This window comes from Dromaius novaehollandiae, chromosome 3 (genome assembly GCF_036370855.1).
Source record: "Dromaius novaehollandiae isolate bDroNov1 chromosome 3, bDroNov1.hap1, whole genome shotgun sequence".
Taxonomy (NCBI): domain Eukaryota; kingdom Metazoa; phylum Chordata; class Aves; order Casuariiformes; family Dromaiidae; genus Dromaius; species Dromaius novaehollandiae.
Genome location: NC_088100.1, coordinates 67,807,158 through 67,829,398, shown reverse-complemented (window position 1 = coordinate 67,829,398; position 22,241 = coordinate 67,807,158). Strand labels below are relative to the sequence as shown.

Below are 22,241 nucleotides of genomic sequence, written 5' to 3'. Positions count from 1 at the left end.
CTGGAAACACTATTCCTATTGATTCTAATAAATGATTATTGCAAATTATCTTTGATTTCAGATGTGGTAGTACAGTGGTGCACACAGGGAGATTTACTTGCGGTAGCAGGCATGGAGAAGCAAAGTCAGCTAGCTGATCTTGGCAACGGTTCCATGTTGAAAAGTGCACTTGTCAAGTTCTACAATGTGCGTGGGGAACATATCTACACTCTGGAGACACCTGTTCAGGTAAGGCATATTTTTTAAGTCAGTTCTTAATGCTTTACTGACATGTTCTTCCCACAGTAGCCCTTTGGTACAGACCTGCAGTATGAAAGGGCTTGCAAAATGTCCTTAATGTATTCTAAAATATGATTTACAGAAAAATGCGATATAAGTCATTATTGTCTGCATTAAGGTAGAGGTCCAAGACTACATCTTATTCTAAGACCCATTCTGCTCGGTATTGTGCATATCTACTGTTGTGCATTTTCTCATATAATGAGAAACAGTCTGTTCCCCAAAACCATGGCATCATGAAAGCACAAGATAGAAAAAGGAAATTCTGTTCTTTTACAGAGAAGTTACTTAGGAGCAAAGACTAGATAACTTGCTCAACATAGCAGAGTCGGTATTTGGACTGAAATATACCAAGTCCAGTATCATAACCACAGGATTATTTTCTCTTTGTTTTTATGCAATTTTCTAGTGTACAGTCAATTTTTCTGGTGCAACATACTACTTTTTATGACATCAGATAGGGAAGGATGTTTTGTCGATATATGCCAGGCCTCTGAATCAGGAAGTTTCATTTCTGTTCCCACCTTCCATACAAACTTTCACTGTATCCTTGGTCATGCTGTTTGACAAGTAAATGTCAATACACAATCTATGTCCTGCTTAGGAGCACAAAATGTTTCATAGGTCTTTGTTGCTATTTCCGAAAAAAGCTGAATGTCACTCTATAATTTATTTCATTTTCTGTAGAGTAGAGATGACACTGTTCTGGTTTCTGACTGTTACATAGTGAAACTTAATTTATTTATAATGGCTTTGAAATCCAAAAGCGAAGGAAAATGTTATAGATGTGTTTACTTAATTATGATTAATGATGATTCTATTTATTATCATTTCTCTTTCAGTACCCTGATCTGAGATGGATACAAAAGGATGACATAGTAAACCAGCTGCTAAGCTTTTGTGTTTGCTCATATTTAGCACTAACCTGTGCTTATTAATGTTAGCACTTTAATTTAGATAGAATCCTTTAGTTTTGTAATATAAAAATAATGTTCTCTAAAGCCAACTTAAATATATGGAGAGACATCTAATGCTGATTTAGGTATCAAAAGGACTTACCTATACACACAGCTTTTTTTGTCTTAAACATAGTCATTTAAGCAAAGTAGCACAGTTCTTTACGCTGTGTATCAGTTCTGGCAGGAACGTATTTGTATCAGTGTTGCTTATTTCCTGGACCAGGTAAAAACAAACTACTGTCACCACATTCTGTTTTCAGTACCAGAATATAATATATCCATATTAGGCTTTTAACCAGTATAACACTCTGGAAAAATCAAGATGTTCTTTGAGCAATTGAAACTGAAGAAGTCTGGTTGCCTTAAGATTTACCTCTGCACAGACTCATCTCTTACTGCTCTCTTCCCCACTTTGTTCCCAATAACATCAAATTTTCTTTCACTTAAATACCTTCATTTCCTCCAGTTCTCCCTATACCTGCTCAACTTCTTTTCAGATTTTCAGTTCTTCTCCTTTCTGCTCTACTTAATCAGCTGGGAGAAAGTCAGCACATGTTGTAGCTGATGTGAGGGCTAATTATTCTGCCATTAAATGAGTGCTTATGGACCAACTGACAGGTCGTACAGAACAGGTAACTGTCAAGGTCATTCTGCAGTATTTCTCATAGTGAAAATATTAACATGAGCCTCTCTCCTCTTTCTGGCTGCTAATTGTCACTAGTCATGTAGCTTTTTAGTGTCATGGAGATTTCTTCCCCCTTTGACAGCTTCAAATGGAACTGGCCAACAGCTTCATAAATTACTAGGCAAGGATGGAAGTGAGGGAGGGGGAACAGCAACTAGTAGTTGATAACAAAATCATTGAGTCTCATTTCCTTAGGAAAAAAGACTAAAAATAACATTCAAGCTAATATATTTATATTAATCTAAGAACTGTGTGTATAAACCAGCCGAAAATTAGAGCCAGCCCTCTTCTCTCATTAGTTAATGTTTAGTTCTCTTTTTTATAATGCATTTAAATTCAGATTTACTGAGCTGCAGGAGGATGTGAGGAGGTCTCTCAAAAAGGCACCTGTATTTGCTCATGTGAATGTTATGCTTCTCTGTATTTGAATGCTGGTCTAACAATATTACCAGCTAAGTAACAGTTATACTAGAACATTGCAAAGCATTTGGTTTACTAACAATATCAGATAGAAATTGTTGTTGCAAAGAAATTGCTAGTAGCTTCTGTTATTCTGCTCCAGTGATGCATATCCAAAGATGACAGACTTGAGTCAATGGTCCTAGTAATTTGTCTGATGATAAATTCATCAGAGTAAATTCATTACCTTTCTTTAAAATGGCAGTCAGCCCTGTAATTGGATTTTATAAAATCATCACTGGTTATTGAAAGCAAATGGAAGAGAATTTCTGCATCTCTCACTCTTCTAGTGAAACTGTTTCTTCTGACGCACACGTGTGTGACTGGAAAGGTGCATTTATTCTATAGGAGTATTGTTCCTAATATAAAGGTTTAAAAAAAAAAAAAAAAAAAAGTAAAGAAACACTGAGCACAGAAAATAGCAGATTACTGGTGCAAAACTGATTTTCTGTTCCGTCCTCTGTTCCAATCCTTTGATAAAGCAGATGTCTGAAATTTTTATTGGTAGGATACACTGAGCTGTCAATATTTGTGCTGTTTTTCTGTCCTGAGTGTCTTGGTAGGGTGTTCAGGAAAAAATGAATTTTATTGGATTGTTTATAACAAAACTCAATCTAAAACTGATGCAGGATTTACATGCAACTTGGCTGGAATGTTACTTAACATAAAGTCACTGCAAACCACAAGGCAGAACAGAATTGAGTACTGCAGTTTACTCATCTTGATGGTGACTTGTCATCATGTAAAACACCTTCAAGGTGTTTTATATGCCGCCTTCTCCTCCAGCTTTAGTATGTTTTTGGCATCCTATATATCATTTGATTAACTCTCTTAAGCTCTTCCAATCGGTGTAGGATTTTCATGAATCATAAACCTACTTTGCTGACTATAAAACCCTGAACAGGGAAATCACACTTATTTAGAAGTATCCAATGAACACAGTAGCTTTGTATGAAAAATAATGTTCATAAGCAGGATGCTAGAGTTAGCTTAGTGTAACAATCTTTCTCATTCACTGCCACCTTGAAATTCTACCAAAATATATTTACTGAATATAGTGGAAAGAGCTGAAAAACACTGGTAAAGGTTGGGCAAGTCAGGAACTTCTGCTACACAGAATCAGACTTCTTTGAATGCTGAAAGACTGATGAAGAACTTTCTGAGGGGACTTCAGAAAGTCACGCCAGACTTTATTTTACTGGGAGCAGTTATATGAAAAATGGGTCCATATTGTGACTCCACAGAGCCAGTGCTGATTATCTATTATACACAAAGAGCATACCTTAAAAGCTGTTGATCAGCTGCTAACTATTCAAAAAAAACTATCAATTTCTGTAAACCTTCTCACTTACCATCCTTCCCCTTTGTGTTCACAAACACAAACCTGATCAACCAAAAATATGCCCAATTCTTTTAGTTGGCATTTTTTTTTGTAGTGGTCCAGCTTTGCCAGCATCTAAAAATGCAATAAAAACAGCAGGCTGCCCTGCCAGTCATAATTTTTTTATTGAAGGCGTATTTATTTCTTACATTATTTGTTAAATCCTCAGAACCTTTCCCTGGCTTTAATCTGAGATAAGAATTGTAATAATTGGACTCATTCAGGCTCTTTTACAGTCTTTCTAAAATTGATTATTGGAAATGCTGCAACCCAATTCTGTCACTTCAGAATTTCTTGTTTGTTGTGCAGGTGGGTCTTTATTATATCAACTGTACCTACTGACACAAAGCTCTCTTCTGAGTGGATACAGCTGCTTCGTATCTTCCCATTTGGACTTGAAACAGAGGAGCCTCCTGCAGCATCACTTCAGAATTGCCTGTCTGCTGACTTTACCAAATCTGTGAAATTACTCTGTCTCTTGGCTCAGATGTGTTGCTTATATGTTGATTCCTTCTCTGGTTTTTATGTCTTTCTTATGTGTCCCAGAGAGGACGAGGGGAACAAGAATGTGGACTCAGAAATCCTGATGCTGATCCCATCTATACACCGATAATCCTTGAGTAAATTTACATTAGCTTATGATTTTATACAACTGTATAGCTGGGGTAAGAACAGATTCAAACCTAAAGTGCAGCAAAGAAGAAATAACTGAGTCCAGTAAGTGCCAGAATCAGTTGTTGTATGTGCAGCAAAGTTAGATGCATATTTCATTGTGAGTAGGCAGAAGAGCTGCGGTCACATTTTTCTGTGTAATATTCAAAGTGGTGAACCAAAGACTAAGTCTTCATGGGACAGATTTCTGAGAGTCTTTGAGAACAAGACCCACCTGCTCTTAATATGCTGTGGGCAGCAGAAGTCTTTGCAGCATTCAAAGGGCTGTTTCTTTGCTATAAAAGTCCCAGCACCTGGGTGGATAAGACCATTGCGAGTCAGAAACCTGGTAATTGTATAAAATCCATTTCACTAAGGCCTGAGGAGGAGAGTAAAAATTTTAGGTTAAATTCAGATCTAAAGGACTTTCAAAGAAGAGATTGCCTTTTATGTTACCCAGCTGAGCTGACCTTGCTTACTTTGTCTTCATTCACTCCACGTATAGTGTTCAGGTTTGTTGCATCTCAATGAACGTCGCCTTTCATTTGTATCCCCTGAAATTGATGCTATTTAGCTGTTATTGGATGACACTGAAGCTTCAAGTAGAGTTTATTTTCTTACAGAAAGAGCAACAAGAGCAACAATTTAGAATTAGCTACTGAAGCATTCTTTGGGATATCAGTAAAGGCCTTGATGTTCTCAGGTTAGAGAGAACCGCTGTTAACTCTGACTGCTGCAGAGTTGGATCATGACCAGGAATCTTCAGAACTTGTTATGACTGCAAAATGGAGTCTGCCTTTCTACACTTGTCTAGGAAAAGACTCATTCTGTTAAAATGGAATCTCATAGTTATACTGAGATCTAAAAAAACCAGCTTACTGTAGAAAGAGAAAAGATGTAAGAAACAAATCTGCATGTCAGATAAGAGTTTGCTCCACAGAAGATCATAAGGCACCATCAGTAGAATTTCTGACTGCCTCATAGTCTTTATTACTTTTATCCCACCAACTCTCTTATTACTCTCCACTGTAAATATGAGGAACAGGAGAATGAAGAAGTTATGTGACTTTGCAACAGTTACTCGTGGACTCTATGGCAGTACAGAGATGTGCACACAAAACTCACAAGAGCCATGTGGGCTCTCCAGCCGTTGCACATTCCAGCTTCTCTCTGAAAAAATCAGAGGGAAAGACAGAATGTGTATCTGTACATCAGCAGTCTTAAGTGAAAGAAAGCAGGCAACCTATGTCATTTAGAGTTTTTACTCATACGCACCATTCACTAGACACTATTTTGTGATTGGGTTCCCTCTCCTGAGGGACCAACCTCAAAAAATCTCACTTGTTGCTGGACTTTCTGCCCGGAAATACCATTTTATGTTTATTTTCATAACCAGTGGGACTTTCAGTCCCAGTGGTTAAGGGATTAGTGCAAGCAGCAGACTGGCCCTAGGGCTCAGGATTTCTGAGCACAAGGAAAGCATTAAGAAGCATAGCCTGCACTATGTTTTCATTGACTGAACAGTATACAGGTGATGAAAGATACATAAATTATGTTGTTCTCCTGTAAGAAAGATGGTTGAATGACTTGCAACAAACAACCACAGAGCACTACCTTGAGCAGGAGTATCCAGTTCTGCATGCTTTTCTAAGAGGAGTACACCTCCCAGCCGGGGCATACAAAACTGAGTAGGCATATCTGACTTTCAAGCTCACTCTGAAGAAGAAGAAGAAAAAAAAAAAGGCAAAAGAATGCCCTGTTAACCACTTTTTGAGATGTGTTTATAGTCAGTATTTCTCCTGGTAAAATGTCTTATTTTTGGCCCTTAGGAAATTACTTTTAATATATAAAGGTCAGAGAACTGAATCCTTTCTGTGTTTGTATAATAGCTCAGTTTGGCCTCCATGTTTGCATTTAAACACTGGAATTCATTCATTCGTTTACAATTTGTTGTGAGATCCTTCAAAACCGGATGGGATTTTTGTTTGGAAAATGAGATTAGAAGTCACAGAATTTGTAGCTGCTTTTTCTTGTTCCTAGTAGGAAAAAACAAGTGTACAAACATGAAAAATAAAATTGTCTTCTGTGCTAGAATCTGCTTGTTCATTTTTTAACAAGTACAGTGTAACATATATAAAGCTTATGGGGTATCAAAAGCTTCTTTCCTTCCTCCTTTTTTGCTAAAATTATACAAAATAAGTGGATTGCTTTATGAGGAGCAATACTTCTGCACTGGTCATTGCAGATCAATTGTTTTTCCTCAGCAGAGCTTGGAAGGAACACTGTGGGCCAGCTCATAACTGGCTTGCTGCAGTATATGATCCATATCCTTGTTCTTCAAGGGAAGTGGGAAGGGCCGTTATTGAGAAATATTATTGGAGTAGTACGTTTAAAGGTCAAGTCAGATCTGGCATTTGGGTGATCTTTTTTTTCCCCCAAGCCTATAACATTGAGCTAATTTTCCCTGAACCTCATTTTAAATCCTAGCCCTTCACTGTGAATAAAGTGTTGCTGGACATTACACTTGAAGAGCACTATGGAACTGACCATGCCGTAGAAATGCTGTCCCAGAAAAACTGCCAGCAAGGCATGTCTGGTGAATCAGTAAGCAAATACAAACCGACACAGCACAAGCGCTGTTCGGTGAGATTGGGAATGTTGAGATTAGAATGCGTGAGGTGTGCACGGAGAGCATTGTGAGCCATTTGATGTGAAAAGGAGACTAAATATACAAATGGAAGAGTATAGATGCTGGTGATCTACAAGCAGTACATCACTAGGTGTTGTGTCGTGTGTGTTTTTAAATATGTATCCACTCATACATGTAATGGTTTACATAAAATATATAAACAGGATGTAAGATAGACGGACAGACATTGAAAAGCTAGAAAATGGCTGAATTAAGGTTGCATGTTGGGAAGCTGAGATGAAATCATGCAGTGAGGCGGTGTCTTGTGACTTCTGACTTTTTACTCTTCTTCAGTCCCATAGTGCTTTATTGCCAGAGGTTCCATCCAGCATTTCTAAGCTTCTTAAAAATTTGTTCCTAAGGAATATGTTTAAGGTGCAAAGTTTCTTGCACTGGTACTGTCTGCGTCTCTGCTCTCCTCTACCTGCAGCAGTAACCTGTGGACAAAAATGGTTTCATTTAGCTCAGTTAAATGGATGAGCAGAGGGCTATCTGAATGTGGTGTAATGGGTTATGATAGCTGGAATATTAGACTTCATAATCTCTTCTGGCGTTAAACCCTGCAATAAACAAACATTTTGGTGCTAGGCCACATGTTTGTTTATTCCTTCACCTACTTCACAGGTACGCTTTAGTTGAGGCAGCGTGAACGGAAGGCGGTGGTGTGGAACCACAGCGATCAGGTAGATAGTTCTGCCCATACTGCAGTTCACTCCTTAAGGCGATCAGGGTCATGGCTACTTGTGCCTTTCGCAGGCTGTCATACAGTATGGCAGTGCCTAACCGTTGTCAGTGCCTTCTCAATTCTGTTTTTTTTTTTTTTTTTTTTTTTTTAATCAGCAGCATGAGCTATCTCATTGCTCTCAGACAGTATGAGGGTTAAGCCATGCTCTCGGGCCATGAAAATATCCATCAGTAAGGAAAACTGTATTGTGCTGTCATCAAATCCCCAATGAGTACTTCAGATCTACTCTGTAAACTTACTGCACAAGAGTTTTCTAATTTATATATACTTTGAGTATGTAAAATTAAGTCAGATTCAGGATTGACTAAGACTGTCCCAGAGATGTGGTTATAACAAGCTATGTAATAATTATTGATGATACATGAGGGATTTCTCAATTCTTTTGAAGTTCTGCACTACAAAATGACAAAATGCCTTTAGTAATTACTGTGAAAATCATAATGTTCATATGTTGCTGCTTTCCATTTGCATATCAGTCAGCCTGAAGGTTTTTACCTCCGTGGAAGTTTTTGTGTGTGTGTGTGTGTGTGTGTGTGTGTGTGTGTGTGTGTGTGCGTGTGTGTTGCCTAGATGTAATGAAAAAGAACCTTCTTCATTCCCCCCACTTTAAAACCAGGATTTTTCTGGAAATTTAGATTAGGATAAGATGACATAGCAGAGAAAATGTTTTTTCCTGAGAAAGTTGTTTCATCCTACCCTTTATCTTGATGGATAGACATTGATACAATGTCATGCAGCTGCATTTTCCTTTATATCATTCACAGAAAAACATCTTGTCGCAGTTTCTTGTCTTTAAACATTTTGAACTTGTAATTGAAGGGAAAGCTTTTTTCCCAGAATTTGTTAGTAGCTTCTGGGCTGATCTCACTCAGGTATGTGGGTACTATGCTATACCAGAAAGGAGTGGGTAAAGATTTCTGATGGCGTGTTGACCTTTATCTTCTATGTGGTTAATTCTTGTTTGGTGCACCTTGTGAAAGACTCAGGCATTCCAAAGTGATCCTGACCTTTCAGTAATATAGACCATAATTTAGCTAAAGAACACTTTTGCTTAAACATTTGGGTGTCAAGGGTTGTGAAAAGAAGGGAGCACTTCACAGGAAGGAGTAAGCATTTTGTAGTACACTGGTTACAGCCTGTTGTGCAATGTTCTTCATGGAATAAGAGTTTCTTTCTTACCCTGTGTTGTTTATTTGTATAGAGATAGCAGCTATGGGACTGATATTCCATACTCTGTGTGTATATATACATATACATATATATTAAAAAAAATGTAATAAAAAGATGCTTTGTAACACAGAAAGCAAGAGATGGCAGGCGGATGCAGCTAACACTCATGAAAGGCGAAAGTAAACAGGGCTGTAAGAGGTCAAAACACACTGGTGCTTTGCATAAAAAAGGTTTTAGGAAGACAGTTTAGAGAGCTCCTTGCAAGCACAAGGAACTGACTGTCTGGGATAAAGCTAAAAGATGTTTGTGCAACAGTTTTACTCATGAGGATCAACTTGCACCCTGAAGCTTGAATTTATCCTTATCTTAGCATGCATAGCCCTTAAAGCTGGTGTTTATAAAAGTATTCAGTCTATTCAGTTTTTAATCAGGCTGTTATTTGATGCCTGCGACAGAAAGGGCAAATGACACGCTGTCTGAAAAGTCATTCGTTTTAATTGTTCTAAATTGGTGTGCCACTCACTGTTATCATGTGAACTCTTAATATTCATGCAGCAGGGACTAATGTGCAAAGGAAGGCCTTTGAGCTGCTTTTTTGCTATACTGCTCAGAGTTCTAACACTTAATACCAGTCACCTCTGACTCTTTCTTTCTGTGTTTACTATTGTGAATTTCGACATTTATGAATGTAGAGAAACAGGTGACTAAAAGGCCATTTTTCATTTTGTTCATGGTGGTCCTTTATGGTTCACTTCCTCTGAGAATGTTTCAAAAAAGACACAGTGCAGTGGAAGACTTAGGCTGGGACTGTGAAATGAGAGCCAATTGGATTTTGTCCACTAGTTCACTAAGTGACTCTAGGCGAATTATTTAACTTTTCATTTGTAAAATGTGAACCCTTAGTGGGGGGTTAAAATCAATTAAATGACTGAAAAAATAATCTGAACTGGGCATCAGAAGATTCTGCGCTTTGACATTATGTGACTCTACAGTCACTTATCCTCTTAGTGCTTCATTTTCCCCATCTAGGTAATGAATTCAAGAGACAATTGTGTGAAGAGCTTTAAGACTGGTGGGTAAAAAGCACTGCTTAAAACATCAACTGCCTTTACTGCTAATTTCAGAGGTTCACATTCCTCTCCCTTCTCTTGGGCAGTAGCATGCCCTTTTACGTTCCCTCTCCCTTCTCTTGGGCAGTAGCATGCCCTTTTACGTTCCTAGAAGACTTAGGGTAACACGATTGGTGCTGAATTCATATGCTATACAGTTGCATGGGAGAAAGTACATGCTCTTTTACAGCTGTGGCTTCTTCCTCTTCCTGCAGCGTCCTATCATCTCGATCTGTTGGGGTCACAGGGACTCACGCCTGCTGATGGCTTCTGGACCTGCACTATATGTTGTCAGAGTAGAGCACAGGGTCTCCGGTCTGCAGCTTCTGTGCCAGCAGACTATCGCTAGCTGTTTGCGGGATGACAAGGATATCAGCAAACTGTCCCTGCCTCCTCGGCTCTGCTCGTACCTCACCACTGCCTTTATACCAACAATCAAGGTAAAAGGAAACAGAGTGTGTGGGCGGAGTTGCTTGATTTTTTCTCTGTGCTGCTCCTAAATGATAGTGGATAAAATCCTGACCCTGCATAAACAAAAGAGCTTGATTAAGGGTCACTCCTGTTGTCATCAAGAGCCCAGCATTCTACCTGCTGATTCCCAACTAGGAAAGAGGAATAAGAAGGATGTTCTCGGGGAGGGGGGTGAGGCAGGACAGGAGGAGGAGGAGGATTTATTCAATGCCTCTTAAAACTGAAAAGAAGGTTCACACATCCTGATCTGCATTCTTCTGTTGGGATGGCCTGTCCAAGAACATTCCAAGGGTAAAATACACTTGTAAATCACAAGGATTTTTGAAGAAGGTTGTGCTGATGGTAATACTGTGTCGTGGTCAAACTATTGCTTCCCTACTAGTTACACAAGTCCTTATACTGCCAGGGTAGTTATGCTTAAGAGCTATGGCTGTTAAAGTTACTGCCCAAATATTTTTACCAATACTCAGTTCTGCTAGCCGCACTGCTTCAGCAGTGCTATGGGAAAATGAACCAGATACTGTTCCTTTGCCTGTACCACTAGTATAGCTGCTTGCAGAGCCATCTGCTCAACCCCATTGTTTTGTGTTTTTGCCCCCAGTCACATCTTAGGATTTCAGAACTTTTTATCATGGCCCAAAACTACAGTGTTAGCTAGTAAATGCCCCACTGTCCAATATATTTTTTGTGTTAGGTATTTTTTGTGTATGTGTTACAACATTCTCTTGAGCCAGTTTCTGTTCCTTGTTAAACATTTTAGATCTGGAGAAACTGATTTGAAATCTGTGGAGTTGGCCCAGCTTAAATGAGGGGAAATTATGCCCATAATATAATGATTCAGCTCAGTTACATTTGGGTATTGCCATTCAGGCAATTTGTGCAACTAAGAAACATTTCATTTGCCAGAGAAGAATAAACGCCTGTTGTAACCGTAACTCCTCAATCTCCAAAGGTACCATGTACAATAGACAAGTGGTTTTCAAATTTTTTAGCATGTCACCTTCTCCTCCCCAGGATGCTTTCCATGTTGTCCCAGGCCCTCCTTTCCTGCTCCCTCCCCTTCAGTCCTCTTGAGTTTCAGTGCTACTTGCTAGGCTGGGGAGGATGAAGAGGGGATGTTGCCTCCGTGGAGCCAGAGGAGCAGGGCGAGGGATCCTGGCAGGGAAGAAGGAAGCAGTTGGCCATAGTAGGTGCTGAGTGAGGGCTTGGAGCCAGGATGGACATCAGAGGGACAGAGGGATATGGGATCATGTCCTTGCTGGTAGCCCCTCTATCTCCTCCCAGAGGGGATGCTGGGCTGGGAAGCAGTTGCTGGGCTGAGAGGCCGAAGCAGTTTCCAGAAGCTGCGTGTCCCTGCTGTTTCATGGGCATTTCTAGAGCCTTCTCAGCACAGCTTCGTACGTTATCCTGGCTCTGCCTTGCAGTGCAAATATGCTCTCAGCAAGGATGGCTCATCTCCTTAGAGGTGAATGGGGTGGTTTAAGAGGTGCAAACTTTTTTCAGAGCTTTTTTCATCATTGCATAGTGGCATAGCATGCACCAGTGCTGGCAGGGACTAGGAGCATGAGTGGCAAAGTTCACTTCAGAGGGCAACAGGAAGCAAGATACGCTGGGATTTGGACTTGACCACATTAGTTAAAATAGAAGTCTGTGGTAGGCCCGGGACTTGAATACAGATTTCTTGGCTCACTCAGTGCTCCAACTGCAAGTCCAACCTTCCTCTCTGATGTAACAAGTTCTTTTATTCTAGGTACAGCTGCTTTTGATCTAACTAAATAACATGCAGCTACTCTTCCTTGTGTGTGGGTCACACATCAGCTCACACAGTAGCCTGCACTAATCCTGACCTGTTAAATTAGAGCTGGATTCAAATTCAGTTAGTTGGATTGGGATTAAGTAGCCACAGGAAAAAAACAGTAACCTATAGGAAACTTTCTTTTTCCTTCCTTCATTCAATTAAGCCTCCTATCCCAGACCCAAACAATATGAGAGATTTTGTCAGCTACCCAACAGCTGGCAACGAACGGCTTCACTGCACGATGAAGCGGACGGAGGATGATCCGGAGGTCGGTGGCCCATGTTATACTCTGTACTTGGAATACCTTGGGGGATTGGTGCCTATCCTGAAAGGACGTCGTATCAGCAAGTTGCGACCAGAGTTTGTCATCATGGATCCTAAAACAGATGGAAAAGCAGGTAGAAGTGAATTGTAGCTCTGTATAAAAATGATTTAGCAATACCCTGGATCTTAAATCCCAATCATTACTGAAAATCTCTGTATCTCTGTAATCTTCCATGCAACATGGAAGATGGCATCTGAAATGATTTTTCTGCTGTAAAAAGCTCTTCAACATAACCTAGACTCAAGCCTCTGAAATTATACCGCGCTGTCTTCTGTTTCACAAAAGGGAACTTCTTGTATTCTGAATGGTGGGGAATAGATTGCTAATTAGCAGGAAATACTCTTTATTCTCAATTTTGAAGCCACTCGAATGCTATTCACCCCACTGAACGCTGTTCACTTGAGTTCAGGCCGTTGGAAATTTTGAGTTTATACTAGGCAGGGTGACAAACAGTTAATTATCTCTGCACAATTTTATCTCAGCTACTACCTGTGGATCAGGTTTATGCTTCTGATGACTGATAGTTGTAACTGGGTCAGTTTTCTGAAGCAGCACTTACGTTTTTTGGGGCCTGTCTTGCTAGATGAAATCTATGGAAACAGCTTGATTTCCACTGTGATTGACAGCTGCAACTGCTCTGACTCCAGCGATATCGAACTGAGTGATGACTGGGCAGCAAAGAAATCTCCCAAAATCAGCCGAGCCAGCAAATCACCTAAACTCCCCAGGTAATCATTTCTTGGAGATTTCTTCTTTTTTCCCAGGTTTTCTTGCTTGCTTTTTTCTTTTTCTTTTCCTGTTTTCTTTTTTTTTTTAAACGCTGTTTTGACACCTCATAAAATTAAAAGCGAATGTTTATAGGCAGTAATTTACCTGAGCAAACTGCACGTTTTCAGGAGGCTTGGCCTTTTTCCCCTGTGAGGAGCAACACTGGAGACTTTCTGTAGCCTTTAAAATCCTCTTCTGTATTTAGCTGCAGTAATAATGTAGGCAAAGGCCTACGTTTGGTCTATCTCTTATGGCAGCTTATCAGCCCAGAATAAATTAAGGGCATGGTCCACGAAAACCAAGAAATGTTATTTGTATGAGAATCTGTAGTTCAGTCTTTGGTCTGCTGTCTGTCCTCTCCTAGTTACATACAGAATAGTATGCAATTTTTTTTGATCTGAAAGTGTAAGTGAGAAAAATCACTATCTGTTTGGCAAGAAACTGTATCTGTAATGAAAAGGTCAAATGAAAAGCAGCGTGGTTTTGAGTTGTTTTGTTTGTATAATTGGCAAAATAATCGTGTTGTGTTCAACTCAAATTTTATGATCCTGCCAATTCAATTCCATAGCAGTGTCCATACATGCTTTGTTGAGTGGTGCAGAGGAGGAAATAATAAATATAACATTAAATTGAGCATTTTGTGCTGGTTTGTTGTTTGTAGAGTATTAGTACCTCATAGCTCCAGCATTGCAATTCAGGTTTTCAGTGTTCTTCGTGCTGTACAGACAGGATTGCATTAACTGAAGTGAAGTATCATTTAGAGAGGAAGTGCTTCTGTTTTGGTTTTATTGTGTATAAGATCATGCAGTATATAAGCATAGATATGCAAGAGTGAGCTATTTCCCCTTTTTTGATTTTGGCATTAGGAGTCTGATCTGCTAGAGGTTGCTCGATCTGGTATATTTCAGAATTTGTGAGATTTCTCCTCCGTAGCCTGCTAGAGCGGTCTTTGGTGTCCACTGAGACCAAGAGCTGCTTCCATCCTAATCTGCTAGATGCAGCTGCTGCAGTTCCCATTTCTAGGTCCATCCAGGAGTGAGGCCGAGGAACTATTCCCAATAGGTTCACGCACCAGATACAACACACGCACAGTTTGCCACACATATCAACACAGAGAGAGATCAGTGTCTTTACTGACACCCACATAAACACAAGCAGCACTCCATAAATATGAACAATACGGATGGCTTAATCCTGTACCCTCACTCTGGCTCATCGGGATTGAAGTTCGCTAGTAGAATATGAGCATGCACACCATATGGGTCTCTCCAGCAGCTGGTCCAAAACACTCAAGCTGTCCAGTAGTTGGCTGCCATCTCCTGGCTAGAGGTCTCTGGTTGCCTGCACCCAGACCTACAGGCTGGCCCCTTCAGGCTCATGGTCCCACTTCAGCCACTGGCACTCAGACTTCTCATCAAACTTATCACCTAAGTCAACTTGAAATTTGCTAGCATATATAGAGAGCATACTCACACAAAAAATTGCTGTGAATATAGTTAATATAATAAGAAGGCGAGAGCATACTCACACAGAAATCAGTTGTGAGTGGAATTTAACAAAAAGGTGGGATAGACTGTGTTGATCAAGTGCAGGGCACAGCCAGACCAGCATACTGACTAGCCCTCATGTCCCCTTTTCTCTGTATTTTCCCTCCCTTTCTCCACTTTTGGTCCTCCCCTTAAACCTCCAATAAAAAGTTCTGCAAATTCCCACAATCTCCATAAAACACCCCTTAATAGGTATTACAGAATCCCAGAATTCTCTTTCCCTTGCATCCTGTAATAAGTCCTACACACCTTTAGGCAATAACCTCCTTTAGTTTGCAAAGTATTCAAGGGAGAGAGTTTCTTTAGCTAACTCATTTTGGGAGGTTTTGCACTAGGGACAATGTTCTAATTATCATCCTTTGGCAGTCTTAGGAATAGCCGAGTGTAATCTGTTTTCACTGATTAGGTTGTTAGGGTCCTTCCTCTGGCATTGCTCCCCTGGTCTTTATGTTTAATATGATTAGGCTTTAATAGATAGATAACCTAATGTTCCACTTAATGGTAAAACCAGAGAGGATGGCACGATCTCCTCTCCTTGTACAGCATTTCTGTAGTCTACTCTGGTGTTTTCTATCCTACCTCCTAGAAGGACTGCACTTGTGCAGCAGCAGATCTAGTCTTGCTCTGATGCATTTTTTAGGGGCTTGCAGGTCTGAGTAAGTGCATTTCTGCTGAGTTTCCTGTTTCTGTTGTTTCTTGGTCAGTGCACAACATCTTAAATGCATTAAGCATAGTAAATCAAAAGTAATGCTAGTTATGCTCGTAAATGGCAGTCCAGGTGATATGATGTGATATTTGTTTTCTGTTGGAACAACCAAAGTCATTTTGCAGTCTTCAGGGATAGTGGCTACATGTTCTTAACGGCTCTCTGAAGCCTTGGCTTGGGTGGTGAGGAATATCCTTTCTCTTGCCTTGTGGTTGATATTCTACAGTTGCTGTTAAATTTTGTCCCAGTTCTGTGTGTTGGAGTAGGACACTTCATTGCTCCAATCCATTGGTAAATCAGTTCCTGTAGTTAGATTTTCCTGGGTTACAAAGGGACAGAACAGTTGGAGCAATTACCCCGCATGATGAGCGTAAATGGGCCCCAGAGTTTGGTGGGTAGCACATTAGTTTATTAGGTGTGCTTGTGGACTAGTCCCGTTTGTCCCATAGGAGGGCAGCATTTTCCTCCCAACATACTCATGGTTGGAGAGTAAGCCATACCCTGTTACAAACGGGTCAGGTGCATGAAGGCTCTGGTGGTTGTCAGAGCCATCCTCCCCAAAGAGTCTCTGTTCCAATCCAGATTTCTTGATCTCAACTAAGGATGTTTTGCACTAAAAACTCAGACCCATTTGTGATAGGGACATCCCATACCTCTGATGTACTACCCAGTTCCCTTCACACTCACCTCCTCGTACTGGTTGTAGTAGTTGTGTGTTATCCATGTGCCTTGCCCTGGATTTGAGAGATACCTCTTTTACACCTTTCCCAAATAGTAATCCAAGTATTTCTGAAAGCTCACTGTGATTTCCTATCCTCCAGTAAGCCATGGGCCCATAAACACAGTGGCCACAGGCATCCTTTGATATTATGTATCATAGAAGAAGGGTATTTATTAAGGGCTAATTGTATTTATGTATAAGCAGCATCCTAAGTCACATTGGTGAAAGCTGTGCAGACAGACCACATAAATTACATTGTGATTTTAACCGCTTCTGAAGTGGCTATCAATATAATACTAGATTTTGAAAATTGAATGGACCCTCTCCCTCTTTTGGTAAGGAGTCCTGCAGCTGCTTTGGAGATGGTTAGTATGATATTAAAGTTATATCTTTCAGTATCTTTCAGTATCTTTCAAGTGCCAAGCTCCCAAAGCCATATTGCCTGCCTTCCACAGAGAGCTGATAAGATCTTTTATTTCATGTTTTAAACCTTGAGGGCAATTTGATAAAATCCTAAACAGTTCTGGCCATGTCCACCATAGGGTGCTTTCAACCACCTGGGTAGTGTTAGTACAATTAGGGTAAAGTGATCAAATGAACCACGACTGTTCTGAGCTGAATACAGAATTACAATTATACAGTTATATCTACTGACAGCATTACAGAAACCTTTATTTCAGTCCTCCACCATGCCAAGAAGTTCCTCAGTAAAAGGTAACTTTGACCAGTGCCTAACTCAGTTAATAACCATAATGAACAATGATGATCTCCTATAAAGGTGTTATCAGCATGGTACTTCCAAGTTACAGCTCCCGTTATGCCCCAGCTATAAGTAAGGAGAAAACATGATCCTCAGACAGCTGTGGCTGCCTATGTTTTCATGCAAATTTTGTGCACGCTCGTTTCCTATGTACCAGTTGTACCTGTTTCCAAATGCTCATTACTCCATAATTAGTGAGACTGAAATTTCTGAGATTATAATTAAGTTAGAGTTCTCCTCCATTCCAACAATTTTATATATCTTTTGTTTTGTCCCAAGGTTGAATTATTAGTGTAACCTTTGGGCAGAGTTCCCTCACGTCATTTATGAGTGTTCCCACCTACAGATGGTATGGGCAGGTAGGATTCTTCTGGAGGAGTGGTTCCTCCCGTGTGCAGTTCTGGGGGGATCTCAGAGACTGGTGTTAAGGTGGACATTAGGGAAGGTTCTGAAGCAAAAGGTAATGGGATGCAATAGAGAACCACTTCTCCCTGAGCGCAGTCTCAAGGAAAAATACTGAAAACTCTCCCAAAACTGCCCCTGCCACATGTGAACCCTTTTTCCCCTCCAGAGAGTCCGTGTTTTTACTTCCTCAATGCTTAGGATTGCTGGTCTAGTTAAAGCATTTGCCTCCTCGGGTATTTTCAGAATCCTTCGTAAGTCCATGCTATTGATCCTGGCGTAGGTGGTGCTGCAGCTGTGGTGAAGCCATAACAAACAAATCCTCCTAGACATTTGAGGTTCTGTAACAATATGCAAAATTCTAAGCTATTTATTATTCTGGATGCTTTCCTGCCACCTACTCAGTACATTCCTAATGTGCATAGGCAGCGCTCTGCACCTTCACAGAGCCTCACTGATGTCACTGATGCTTCTCATAGGCACCAATATCTACCTGCTAGCTGCATCTTGCAGGATTAAGGCCTTGATGCCTTCTGATTGCAGCTGACGCTTTTCCAATGACTTTATATTATAAGATGCCCTAGCATGAGGCAAAGAAAATGGAACCTTTCATATGACGGTGTGAGATACCCAAGTTTCAGTTGAGGTATTTGACAAAAGAATCATCAATTCCTGAGCCTAAAGCAGAAATGGCTCAGGAGGAAAAAAACTGTGTGCTTGCCTTGGTATATAAAATCTACTTTTGAAATGTAAATTCTGTTTGCTGCTTTTTTTCCACCAGTGAGCTTTTTCAGTTCCTTGATCTCGCATTCTGAACACCTTTTATGTAATGGGAGGTAGGAGTAAGTAACTTCTGGCTTAGAGCGAGAGCACTGACTAAGTTTGTGGAACCTTGATTTGCCTTACTATGGCTGAGCTCTGCCAGCTGAGATGTCACCTTTCCATTTCCACAGGCTTTGCTCAAAGTCTGCATAGCTGAAATAATGCAGCCTTGCACATCTTTATGGATTAGTGGAGACTTTATTGCATCTGGCAGAACTGCTGTAGGCTTTGTTAAATGAATCTGAGAGTGTATGATCTGAGTTACTGCAAGTGTGTTGGGCTTTATACATCATCTTTAATTTGACCCATAGCTCTCTATCCTGTAGACTAAATAGTTTCCACTGGTCACCTAGATAACACCATACCAGTTTTTTATTACCATCTGTATATTTGAAGACATTAATTTTGTGCATTTTGACATGCCAGTTGATGATTCTAATTGTTACTTTATATGCAGAATCAATATAGAAGCTCGCAAATCTCCAAAGATGTCACGAGCTGCACAGGAGATATCAAGATCTCCAAGGTTACCAATAAGGAAACCTTCTATTGGTTCACCAAGCCTAACCCGAAGAGAGTTTCCTTTAGAAGATATTACTCAGGTATAGTGTGCATTGTTACCAGACCTGAATACAAATACAGCTTGCTTCTTCTGGATGGAGATATGATGTGTAGATCCAGTGATCACCAATAAAACATTGTCTTTTAGTTACAGCTATTAGATGAAACAACTATAGAATCCCATTTTTCAGTTAAATATTTATGTTGGGAATTATCAGTGGAATATTGGATGTCACTGTTTGATAAATCCTGGCCCCACTGACTTCTCTTAATAATTCTCAGGTGAGAGATTTTATTCTACGTGATGTTCTTGACTGTTGGAAAGCATTGTTAAAATGGTCCTTACTCAGTTCCTCAGAGCTATCGTCATGCCACCAAAGTTACCTGCTTTGCTAGGAATCTGCAAAGACAAAGAAATCTTTGGGTCAGGGGGCCAAATGTTATCTATTTCATAATTATGTGGAACAGCCATAATTGGAAAAGGCAAACAATTACCATTTTGTGCTCTTCATGTTATAATCTATGGGTAGATGAAACTCAGCAGGGTGTAGAACTGTGTGGGCCAAACATTTCATTAGTACCAAAGTGTGTTCTCTTGCTCCTTTCCTTTTTCCTTTCCTCTCCCCTCCCCATCTGCACCATTTCACTTTTTTCTTTACAGTAAAATGTTCTAGATCACTTACATAGCAGTAACTGTAGAAAGGCCCAAAAGTCCTTTGAATGGAACAGACTGGCGACTTAGATTCTATTCCTGATGCTGACAGCATCACTCTTGGCTTTTGAGTAAATCACTTAATCTTTCAGATCCGTAATTTGACCACCATGAATGCAGTGGTTTGGGAAACTGCTTTGGAAGCTTCAGGAAAAATATGTTTGTCACTGTGAATAATTCACTTCTATCTTATTTATTGTTTATAAAGTGATTCTTAAGCATAGAACGAAAGGGCAGGCAATACTACTTCCCGAAATACCAAATAACTGCACTCTGTTGTTGTGCAGGAAGAGGAAGCATCTGAACAGTCCTGTTCTCATTAGGCAGCGATGATGTTCTCCAGTTCTTCAGCAGCTGTAAGCAGTCTATGTGGTTGTTGTGGACGTCATTTCTGATGGTGTTCAGATATCAAAGAAGGACTTCTTAATGACAGGGTGTAACAGTTGATACATAGACACATTAGGCTGTTTCTAAATAAAATAAAAACAGAAGGAACTGAAATTGTATTATCACTTGCAATAGCTTGATTGCTCTGCAGGGTTTTTATTAGAGCTTGGTACAGATTTTATTGGGTGAAAACAAACTTGTTTTTTCTCTGCAGCAAAACTACCTTGCTCAGGTCACATCTAACATCTGGGGAACCAAATTTAAAATTGTGGGTTTGGCTGCTTTCCTACCAACTAACCTTGGTGCAGGTAAAAGTAAACTCTTTCAATTTTTTGCATGTCAAACTCTTGCTAACAAGTAGCAAGCTTACATGATATGATCTTTTTAAAGTGATCAAAAGACTTCTTTAACAAAGTGGTTATTTTCTGTGGACAGTAGGAATTAGATTTTTTTTTTAATCACTCTAAGAGATTCAAATGTCTATATACAAAAATGAGATCTCAACAAAATGTTAGAAGACTTAAAAATATGATATAAAGATTAATTAACTGTCAAGCCAGACCTTTGTTTGTTCAGTTTATTTGAACAAAGAACGAAAGAATAAACAAAATTTTTGCAAGAAGACTATAAAAATCACAGTTTCTAAGTTTCAGTAATTGTTAGAAATATTTTAAGAGTTCAAATTTTTATAGTCATTCAGCCACCAATAATTCCAAAATAATATTAAAAAAAGCTCTTTTAACATTGTGCTTAAGATTCCTTATGTCATTGCATAGCATTATCACATGGTTCTCTTGCAGGAGCATCAGTAACACAGTAGTCTTCACTAAAAGTAGCAGTTTTCTAGTCTCTTGTGTAGGAGTTTTAAGAGCTCTTTGGAAAAAAAAAGCTTTTTTGATTGTGTTTCATTATCTAGTTAAGGTAAGATTACATAATGAGGCCCTGGATGCACAGTTAATTAAATAGATATTTTTTGTGACCATATTGACTATTCTCTGACAAGAGATGGAGTCCCAACTGCTGGGAAGAGGGCCCTCTCTGGCCCAGCCTTCAGACAAAAGCTGTCCTCTCAGGATGTTGTCACCCGTAGGGATAACCAGGCCTGCTATTATAGGGCAATGGCACCTTCCATTTATTAAACTGTTATGGAAACTCTCAGCTTTGTTCCAGCCACTTTATTTGTCATTTACCACTGTTTATGAAGTACCATTCCTCCAGGAGACTGTCAAAAAAAATTTGACATCCATATTTGCAATGTCTGTCGAACAGTAATGTGAATGACTCACACCAGAGGTCCCTATAACTCAATATTCTCTCAGTATCAGTGACAGATACCTAGGGAAAGATATAAATACAGAGCAAATGTGGAATGATAGTTCCTTCAGATATTCTCCCAGTTTCCAACAGCTTGGGTCCCAGGCACTTCTTGAGCCAGGAGGGGTTTTGTTGAATATAATTACCCTCAGTAGACTTCCTTTCTGAGAACTTTCCCGTTTTCTCCTCAACTCATATAAATCTATAGGATCCTGTGGTGAAGAGTTTCAAAAATAAAATGGAAAAATAGTTTTCCTTCCCTAAAAAGAGATGAAAATTAGATGAAGAAATTGGTTATTTCTACAGATTATTTGTAATTTTGTGTGATTATTAATCAATTCCTTTCATCCTGTCCATTGAAAGTAGTACATAATGATGTGGTTAAGAATGGCCCACACGCGCATTTATTTGTTCATTAATAAACTATATGAAAATAATCATAGCCCATCTCTGCTTTGAATTGATTCTTTCTTAGCTTTAGATTCTCTCTGTTTAACATTTTTTTCTTTTATTTCTTCCTATTCTCCATCCCTAGTAATATATAAAACCAGTTTGCTGCATCTTCAGCCCAGGCAGATGACCATATATCTGCCAGAAGTGCGGAAGATTTCAATGGACTACATTAACTTGCCCGTCTTTAATCCAAATGTTTTCAGTGAAGATGAAGATGATTTACCAGGTAAGAATGAATGGGAGCTCTGCCATGTTATGGGCTAAGCTAGCTGGAGGACAGATCACTTGAGTGCCTAGCCCCCTCTGCTAAGCACACAACTCAAAATCTTTTAGTCTAAGAGAGCCCTATAGAACTGACTTGGAATAT

At 39.7% G+C, this 22,241-nt stretch overlaps 1 protein-coding gene across 4 annotated transcripts in view; it reads left to right on the top strand.

Moving 5' to 3' along the window:
• TULP4 (TUB like protein 4) overlaps positions 1-22,241 on the top strand; it is a 167,758-nt gene that overhangs the window by 129,775 nt on the left and 15,742 nt on the right. For all 4 annotated transcript variants that reach the window (XM_064509097.1, XM_064509094.1, XM_064509095.1 and 1 more), the window contains 7 exons: positions 62-228; positions 10,343-10,567; positions 12,560-12,794; positions 13,305-13,449; positions 18,905-19,049; positions 20,322-20,415; positions 21,957-22,100. In XM_064509097.1, coding sequence (XP_064365167.1) covers positions 62-228; positions 10,343-10,567; positions 12,560-12,794; positions 13,305-13,449; positions 18,905-19,049; positions 20,322-20,415; positions 21,957-22,100 — 1,155 coding nt within the window. The remainder of the gene's footprint in view (positions 1-61; positions 229-10,342; positions 10,568-12,559; positions 12,795-13,304; positions 13,450-18,904; positions 19,050-20,321; positions 20,416-21,956; positions 22,101-22,241) is intronic.